At 36.1% G+C, this 10,311-nt stretch overlaps 1 protein-coding gene across 1 annotated transcript; it reads right to left on the reverse strand.

The window, feature by feature from the left end:
- Positions 1 to 1,614: 1,614 nt before the first annotated feature.
- On the reverse strand, positions 1,615 to 7,891 carry LOC100369148 (uncharacterized). The gene is made up of 6 exons (XM_006823911.3): positions 7,819 to 7,891; positions 6,307 to 6,668; positions 4,636 to 4,773; positions 4,014 to 4,220; positions 3,548 to 3,814; positions 1,615 to 2,455 (listed from the first exon to the last, which is right to left on the reverse strand). Exons 2-6 carry the CDS (start codon positions 6,476 to 6,478, stop codon positions 2,268 to 2,270), a joined length of 972 nt encoding a protein of 323 aa, XP_006823974.1. The 5' UTR covers positions 6,479 to 6,668; positions 7,819 to 7,891; the 3' UTR covers positions 1,615 to 2,267.
- Between the last annotated feature and the right edge of the window lie 2,420 nt (positions 7,892 to 10,311).

Consider the following 10,311-nt stretch of genomic DNA (forward strand, 5'->3'; position numbering starts at 1 on the left):
TTATACTATAACAATAAATTAATAAATACAAAATTACATAATAACAAGCGCGTTCTTTTAATAATACAGTTTCTGTTATGATCCAAACACCTCGTGACAGTCTATAACAAGTTAACGTGTAAGGCAAAGCTTCTAGATCCTTCTGCGAACCCCAATTGAAGCCGTGGGCTTCATTATTATTGTTATAAATCGCTACTTTCAATGTTAAACACATATAGTTAGGTTTTCGGGGCTTTTTCTTGAAATTAATTTACTTGCAAATAGAAACTTACATTATCGTGTGATAATGTAATTGTCGCGGATTACGCGTAAATTATTACTTCGCGTGGATTTTTCGTTTCCAAAAAGGGTTGTAATTCTTTTTCACAAAACGCCCATTTTAAAAACGCGTCGAAAATACACTTAACTTACACATATCCTCGGGGGCGGAGCTACGTCACAGACGTTCCACGTTGCTAAGACGCGCGCCACTGTACCACAGTCAGCTGGCGCACCTCTGATATAATAAAATAAATGCGATATTTACTATATGGGGGCCGCCATCTTGAATGACGCATAGAACTAAATAAGAGACAAGTTGTGAAACGCGTTTTTCAGATTCCTACAAATCAGGACAAAAATACCAATCTTTCACAAAAATACCCCGTTGGGGTTATATTAAGCCAACCGATAACAAAATTCGGCCGAATTCGTCGTTTTTGTGTGCAAAAATCCCTTGCATACGAACATCTAATTACGCGAAGAACCTAGAACACTAAGCCGGGGTATTTGAAACCGAAATTGTCATCTAAGCGTTAGTCCATCGCTGATTGGCTGCTGTGCTGGAATGCCAATTTGTAGTTTCAAATACCCCGGCTCAGTGTTCTAGGTTCTTCGCGTAATTAGGTGTTCGTATGCAAGGGATTTTTCCACACAAAAACGACGAATTCGGTCGAATTTGTTTATCGATTGGCTTAATATAACCCCAACGGACTGTATTTTTGTGAAAGATTGGTATTTTTGTCCTGATTTGTAGGAATCTGAAAAACGCGTTTCACAACTTATTTAGTTTTATGCGTCATTCAAGATGGCGGCCCCCATATAGTAAATATCGCATTTATTTTATTATCACGGTGCGCCAGCTGACTGTGCACTGTACCATGCATTTCTATGGGCTCTGTGCGTGCTGCTGTGGAACGCCGGTCGAGCCCGTGAAAATTCGAGAAAACAACACAAACTCAACTTTGAAGTAATCCTGAACAACCAAATTTATATATGTTACACACGTAGGGCTAATCTTGTTACACTGTTCAGAGGAGTCTCAACAATCATCCCGAAGTACCGTTTTCTGCGAGTTTTGGGCCTTTGTTTTCACCGCTGCAGGTTGCCAGGCGGTGAAAATGCCCGGATGTCCGCCCCCGAGGATGAGACTAAAACACCTGCCACACTCTACTCCCTCTCTATGTTTGCAAGTAGCGAACGGATACCCGCTCATGCAACAATATAATATAATAATAGTTGTGGTTCATTTGTATTCAGTTCGAATGCTTGCGTGTTTTGCTCGTAATGTACCTGTACTCGTATTGGTTAAACCAAAATGTGTGTCACTTCGGGCGGATATGTCCGCGACTGCAATCTCACTTGGATAAGTGTGTTTATTTGAATTCCACACAAATGATTCATCACGTGAAGAAACCTGACCAGCAGGTATAAAGTGGCTTCTCCTGAACATGTGAGAAACCTTGTAAGATGAATATACAATAGCAACCCAGTTTCAGACAGAATAAATATCGATTTAAAAACTCAAAAAAACAAAACATACAACAATTTACCAGGTAGTGAAATTAATATACAATGGAAATAAATCAAATACATCTATTAAAATCCTAATCATGTTATTGTGCGTAAACAGGTAAATATCATTGATGTAACAATCAATGCGGGCAAGGAACAAAGTTGGAACATACAACAAGATAGTAAACGATATTTCAGATTGACACTGTTATAAACAGTATTTTCGAATTATTAGATTTGTGGGAAATCTATGTTTTAACTTATTATAAATCATGCGTGTATCTTATGTTTGCTTTGTGTTTCATATATGATGCAAAGCAATTAGCCATGCAAATGTCGTACATTTTCTGTTGTATTAATTGCAATATGCTGTTCATGAGTTCAAGTTTTACTTAAAAAAAATATGATCTTTGCGAATAAAAACATAAGGCTTGTGAGGATAACTGGATACAACTGTCATGCCGTATGGTTGTTGGTGTTGTGCACTCTTTCGTTTACAGTTTCTTCAAGAGTGCCACGCCATAACTTTCGCAATCATCACTCCATTTCTTCTCCAACGAGAAACCCCCTTTAATCATTGTATCTTCAAATTGTTTCCAGGCCCATTTAAGACTAAGATGTTCTAATTCATGGCAAAAGAACAGTTCTCCTGCCTCGAAATGTAGTTTTAAATCCAACGCATCTGAGAAAAGAACACAGTTAATGCAATTATTAATTTTTTTGTTTTATAGAAAAAAACAACAACATATAAATGAATATATTACACTAATTGTGAATAATTTGAAAAGAATGTGGAAACAATTCACAGCATTCCACAAAATTCCTAAATGTCTAGTACAAATACAACACGGTTTTATGACTTGTCCGTAATAGAAGTTGCTAGTAATTTCAATGTATATTTTTCTGAAATTGGGACGCAGCTAGCCAATTATATTCTAAAGGTACGTTTAAATTTATTGTATTATACTAAGGTGATATCACCTGATACAAATAAATCTCATTTCAATAGTATTGATTCGGATTTGGTAGTGGCCGACCTATTTCGAGTAACAAAGCAACAGGACTTGATGGAGGTACATTCTTCTTAGAGATGCTGCTCCTATCATTAGTAACAGCTTAAGTATATCTATAACATGTCATTAAATACCGGTGTTTTCAGTAATGAAAGTCTGCAAAAATTACGATCCGTCCGTTCACTAATAATATTGTAATTATTTGTTATTGTAATATCATTATACTGTGAATGTGCTGGTCTGGATGTGGGGTTTTTGTTTTAATATTGGTCACAAATAAACATAATAAATTTGAGCACCATAAACTTGTCGCCACAACATTTGACACATTTTTACGTGTTTTTTTTTTTTATAATTAGTTGTGACCCCCGCCCTAATTGCGCTCAAATGAGTAACGAATAATCACAGCTAAAAATGAATTGACTACATTCACTCTAGCTTCTTTTCATTCTCGTGCTACTGATTGTAAAACTGCAGCACCATCAAACAGCATTTAAGAAATTTACAATCGTTGATGCGTTTAAGTTCCAATAAATGTCCAATTGCACAAATCAGTTCGAACAGCTAGTTCGTGGGAACTGGGAAATGTTTGTGATTGTTTGGAATGCAGGAGAATATTTCACAATTTAGTGAGACCATAGTAATATTTCACATAAGAGGCATTTTTTGTAATTTTAATAATAATGCATTATTGTACTGTGAGAACAATACATTTTTGTTTCAACTCATACAAAGAATGCTTGAATTCCACTTTTACATACCCAAACGAACGTGTTGTTCACATATGCTTTTAAGAGCGTGTTGAATATACTGCGGCTTTTCCACAAAGCCATCCACGTCGTCATTTCTGACATATTTGGTATATAATTTGAAATTCTGATGTTTGAAGTTTGCTCCTAAATCTCGATTTAGTCGGGTCAGTGCATTCATTTTGAATGGTATCCACGTATCAGGGTGGCTGTATATGGTGAGTGCCTTGTCTTTGTCTTGTGTGAGGTCAATGCCGACCAGAAACCTGTCGTTTTCCCCTGTAAAATGAAATGAAATGAAGTGTTTATTGTTTTGTAAACCATCGGAAATTATTTTCATATACTACACATATTTACTTCCGAGTGTCGTCAAACGTTATATTCATATAATAATTTCACAAGTCTATTTCAAAATAGAAATATAACAGATCGTGTTTATTCTGGGTGTAAGTAATGTAACTTTGAAACGTATACGTACCCATAATGTTATTGATTTGTGCCAGAAGTGACTTCAAATCATCTATTGGAACATTACTTATACTATTACCAATCCACATGATAAGTTTATTTCGATGTAAACCCTTCAAGTGGTGTAAACCATCAACATAGTCCCCAGCAAAAGATTTCGCTTCTAAACCCTCACTGAATCGTTGCATTAGCAAAGAAACGTTATGTTCCATGAAATCTGAATGGGAATATAAACATGTACATATCGGAACATAAACATCATGTTAAGATATCGAACTAACATTATTGAACATGGGACAACATTGTCATAACATATGTGCAACCGGCATGTGTATAACCTCTTCATGTAACATTACATCCTCCCATGAAAAGCAGAAACCCATTTTGTATACACGCATACGATCTGATAAGGTGATTCGGCTGACATCAAACAGTTTCTGTCAACTGTCACACACGCGATCAGATCACGTGATTTGACTTTTGCCATTTTGTAAAAATAGTACTGTTTTCTTTTTAACTGATACATTAACTATTAGCCATGTTGAGATCGTATGGATTATTAACAGTTAACTGATATGTACTTGGCTTGTTAGATAAGTGGTATTTATTATCGTCTATGTGACATGACGCACCTTTTGCTACATCTATAGGAATATAGGTCAACATCTTATTTTTCTTCAATAACGCCGATATTAAGAATGCGGTTTTTGTAGCATTACCAGCACCAAGCTCGCATAAGACTATGTCTTTCAAACCAGATATAATCTCATCTTTAACAGAAATAGTATGAGGTTATTACGAAAACACAACTTGCTCCATATATTGAGATCGCATTAGACTGTACATTCAGCAAGCAATGTCGCAATGACAAGACAATTTGAAGGTTACACATCATCAACCCGCCCCCCTACCGTTTAACATAATCAGAACAGTCCATATATTTTGAAATGTGATACAGCATAAATTCTAATATCGATTACTTTGGCGCAAGTTGATACAACATATAGTACAGCTGGTGCCATTTAGCCCGTGGATCACCATTGTATGCAGTAGTTTCTGGTCGGGTATTGTATTTTATAATTATTTATGTAAGAATTGACAAAAAGAAGATGAACATAATTGATTTTATGCAAAGCACTTCTGCATCGATTGCCTTTTGCCCTGTTCTATGCATGATTTCTACATACGTACACTGTCTCTGCCTGTAATAATATGTAAGGTAATAATGAGTTGGTGACATTGTAATATTGATTGTGTGAAGATGTATGATGATTAGATAGACTGTATGTATGGTGATATTAATGGCTTGTTTGTTTACGATCGCTGCTTTTCATTGATTCTTATTTTTTATAATATCATATAAATTAAATGAATAAACTTAAACTAATGAATTAATGGATGGCGCGCTGCCAAGGACAGTGCTATCGCAATATTGAGCGAGACGTAGTCGAGTCTATTATTTAAGCATCACTATCAGAGTCATGCTATAAATAGTTTTCAACTAATTAACCACATTATTATAATCGCATACAACTAAATATACATAACTTCATGAAAAAAATGCCTAAGCACACGATGTATGAGGACACACATTCAACTGTCTTAATAATATCAGAGGTACATTACTTGGGGTTTGCAACGCACATAGTACTGTATGGTGACATCATGTCAAGATCCCATTCAAGTTTCATCTCGTAAGTAGCGAGACTGGTGCTACGATCTGCTGATATGACATAGGCGGTTTGTAATAAAACAATAAAACATGTATTACCACATTCATAGCGAAAAAATTTAATAAAGCGAAAATGTACAGAAAATATAGTTATCGTAATCTGTAATATCGTGAACAGCTATTTTGATCCACCTGGACATCCCAGTATCCTAGCTACCTCGGGCATGCGCATTCGCATTTGTCTGAGTTGGAACGCTTCTGGGAGAGCGAGATTGAAATGGGATCTTGGTATCATGTCACCGTAGTTTCAAACCCCAAGTAATGTACCTCTGATAATATACATTCTGTTCAATTCGTTTGCCACTTGGTAATGTCAGTGACGTATTCGAAATGCACATAACGGAAATTATCGTTTTCTTAAACTCTATGGGTTACAGTAGAAAATTAAAATTTATTTCGAACAAATTCAATCGCAACGCCTCGCCGCCTCATTTTAAAATTTCCCTTAAGTTTTTTAGTGAAAATATCGATTATATTTTAAAAGATGCAACCAAGTAAAACTGCAGTACATGCGTATTAATGATGTTTCAGTCAATACAATTTTAAGGTAATAATAAGATAATTAACTTACCTGCATTCTGTTTTAGAATGTGACTTTCTGTTCTATAAATATGATAGTGTGGGTTTTCCATTGTAATTTTTTCATATAGAACCGATCCTATCGTATCATAAAGGTACCACATAGGCACATATTTTGGTGTTGATAATAGCCATTTTCTAACAGCTTTGTGCTCGATTTCCATCGCGGTCTCCTGGTTTAAATATATTTATGCATAAATATCGAATACTCTGTGTCTAACACATTGATCAAGCGTTTACTGTCGCTGATATATCGCCACACTGCTGTCAACGAGGCATATATTTAAATATGGACACCACGTCACATGGAGTTTCTTTGTCCTGTCCCGTCACGCACATTAATATATCATATGCCTGTCAACCAAATACGTGAACATATTTATTTCAAACGGTACAGATGTGACACACAAAGTCTTTGACGCGCCAAATACCCCCAAATGTTCACATTATATAAGAAGTTGAGTCTTATAATAATATATAACATGCTACGAAGGCAGACGTGTAACAATATGTGACAGGACAATATTGAGAGTAGGTATCCTCACATGCAATAACACGGGTCGTACTGTCTGGCCGTTATTTGTCAGAGCAGAACATTTCTAATCCTATGCCTCTTATCAATTTTAAATGGAATATGCTACTAAAGTCCCAAGTAATTGTGTTGTGTCTCCCAACATAGTCGTTGACATACTCGACCTATTTTTGATTTTTGACCAAGGTATGACATGAACTTGCGTTGAATCGTATCTTTATTTAATTTAATAAATGTGTGTAACGTGCAAATGGTAGTACATTCTAGCAATGTAATGTATTTTTAACACAATACGTAATGTTCCAATAATGGTGATATGGGATATCGCTCCTGAACGCAAAGACACTATATTACCACAGACCTGTAAATAAAAACTGGCGAGTTATTTGCAACAAGACTGGCGAGGGTAGCAAGCTACACATATCTATTTCATCGGTCCCAGCAGTCTTAAAACATGAGCAATCTATACGAATATCATTCGAGCATTGTGAATTACAACTGTACTGAGTGACTGTAACAAAAGCAGAACGGAATCTTTACAGACAATTGCAAATAATATTTCTGGGAAAACATTTTCTGTATTTTTTATATCGAATATCGTTGTGTAGGTTCGTAATAAACGCTCACTCTATAAATAGCATTCTTCTCATTTTTACGGCGACCATGTTAGTAAAATCGTCTTTAAGGCAATATTGTGACAAGGGTCATGGACTGACCTCATATTCATGAGAGCTCCATAAAATAGAGCAAGTGAGATGGTTTGTTACTAACATACTTTGAGTCTCAATATAGACGCGAACGCCAGTGTTGTTTATTAGAGAACTGCAAATTAAAGCCCCACCTACATACAGGTGCCTGTGATCACGAAACATATACATATATTTTGACATTAAGTAGCTTATCCTGATATAAATTAAATTAAATATGCTGAAACTACTTGTTCATATAATAATTGAGGAAATCAACTCTTACCTATAGCTCAATCGAAGACCAACCGTTCAAGCCCCTCGACCATTCTGTAATCGGGGCAACGTGCAAATATACGGATATTCATGCAAACAATAATAAAATATACTGGTTGTTTGGACGGTGTGCTCTCATGTCATGTCACATCACGTCACGTCAGAAAGAGCAAATATAAATATGTATAATGTACTGTTCTGTTGCAAGTACAAACAGCATTGTTACGTTTTATATTTCTCATATGTGTGCGAGTTACAAGTTAAGGAAACTAACGAATCGTTGATAACCTGACACGCTCGTGCAAATGGTGCGCACATAATAATACAATGATGTAGTGCCAAGCTGATACATGACAAATTACAATACAGACACAGACGTGATGCAACCCGTATATATCACCTTACCATCATTCTCATAAAGTAGATACAACAGTGCAGTAAATGATAGTGACATAAATAACTCAGGTATAAATAACCTCACATGGCGCACTGTATCTATATCATTATATTGTTACAGTAAATGTCATTTGAATGTCATCGATAATGCATGGCTGTGTCTAGATGTATATCATCCTTTTGTCTTGTAAAGAAGGCCAGGCACGCGTATGCATGACGTCTCGTTTAAGGCAGCTCACAAACATTCGACTTGTTTAAAAAGAGCAAAAACAATTGTATCGTATTTTGTTTAAACCTGATACACAATTGTGAATAAACACGAGTCCTAACTGTCAGAAAAAAAGCAAAAATGAATTATTTTGTAAATATTACACCATTGATTCATGTTACAGTGTTAATTTATATTCCTCAAATAGTGTTTCATTATCTCCTGCCATTGCGTCATATGTTGCTCAAATAGTGTTTCATTTATCCCTTTCATTGTGTCCTATGTTCCTCAAATAGTGTTTCATTTATCTCCTGTCATTGCGTTCTATGTTCCTCAAATAGTGTTTCATTTATCTCCTTTCATTGCGTCCTATGTTCCTCAAATAGTGTTTCATTATCTCCTTTCATTGCGTCCTATGTTCCTCAAATAGTGTTTCATTATCTCCTTTCATTGCGTCCTATGTTCCTCAAATAGTGTTTCATTATCTCCTTTCATTGCGTCCTATGTTCCTCAAATAGTGTCCCATTTATCTTCTGTCATTGCGTCCTATGTTCCTCAAATAGTGTTTCATTATCTCCTTTCATTGCGTCCTATGTTCCTCAAATAGTGTTTCATTATCTCCTTTCATTGCGTCCTATGTTCCTCAAATAGGGTCCCATTTATCTCCTGTCCTTGCGTCCTATGTTCCTCAAATAGTGTTTCATTATCTCCTGTCATTGCGTCCTATGTTCCTCAAATAGTGTTTCATTATCTCCTTTCATTGCGTCCTATGTTCCTCAAATAGTGTCCCATTTATCTCCTGTCATTGCGTCCTATGTTCCTCAAATAGTGTTTCATTATCTCCTTTCATTGCGTCCTATGTTCCTCAAATAGTGTTTCATTATCTCCTTTCATTGCGTCCTATGTTCCTCAAATAGGGTCCCATTTATCTCCTGTCCTTGCGTCCTATGTTCCTCAAATAGTGTTTCATTATCTCCTGTCATTGCGTCCTATGTTCCTCAAATAGTGTTTCATTATCTCCTTTCATTGCGTCCTATGTTCCTCAAATAGTGTCCCATTTATCTCCTGTCATTGCGTTCTATGTTCCTCAAATAGTGTTTCATTATCTCCTTTCATTGCGTCCTATGTTCCTCAAATAGTGTCCCATTTATCTCCTGTCATTGCGTCCTATGTTCCTCAAATAGTGTTTCATTATCTCCTTTCATTGCGTCCTATGTTCCTCAAATAGTGTTTCATTATCTCCTTTCATTGCGTCCTATGTTCCTCAAATAGTGTTTCATTATCTCCATTCATTGCGTCCTATGTTCCTCAAATAGTGTTTCATTATCTCCTTTCATTGCGTCCTACGTTCCTCAAATAGTGTCCCATTTATCTCCTGTCATTGCGTCCTATGTTCCTCAAATAGTGTTTCATTATCTCCTTTCATTGCGTCCTATGTTCCTCAAATAGTGTTTCATTTATCTCCTTTAATTGCGTCCTATGTTCCTCAAATAGTGTTTCATTGATCTCCTTTAATTTCGTCCTATGTTCCTCAAATAGTGTTTCATTATCTCCTTTTATTGCGTCCTATGTTGCTCAAATAGTATCCCATTCATCTCCTGTCATTGCGTCCTATGTCCCTCAAATAGTGTCTCATTATCTCCTTTCATTGTGTCCTATGTTCCTCAAATAGTGTTTCATTATCTCCTTTCATTGCGTCCTATGTTCCTCAAATAGTGTCTCATTATCTCCTTTCATTGCGTCCTATGTTCCTCAAATAGTGTTCCATTTATCTCCTGTCATTGCGTCCTAAGTTCCTCAAATAGTGTCCCATTTATCTCCTGTCATTGCGTCCTATATTCCTCAAATAGTGTTCCATTTATCTCCTCTCATTGCGTCCTATGTTCCTCAAATAGTGTT

Source organism: Saccoglossus kowalevskii, chromosome 21 (assembly GCF_978046115.1).
Source record: "Saccoglossus kowalevskii chromosome 21, keSacKowa6.1, whole genome shotgun sequence".
NCBI lineage: Eukaryota > Metazoa > Hemichordata > Enteropneusta > Harrimaniidae > Saccoglossus > Saccoglossus kowalevskii.

Bases quoted from the DNA above. Each gene is read 5' to 3' on its own strand.
- LOC100369148 (XM_006823911.3), bottom strand. From the start codon at position 6,478: ATGGAAATCGAGCACAAAGCTGTTAGAAAATGGCTATTATCAACACCA. The intron at 4,774-6,306 runs GTAAGTTAATTA...TTTCTGTTAAAG, and splicing joins CATTCTAAAACAGAATGCAG to ATGAGATTATATCTGGTTTG. The intron at 3,815-4,013 runs GTACGTATACGT...TTCATTTTACAG, and splicing joins ACAAATCAATAACATTATGG to GGGAAAACGACAGGTTTCTG.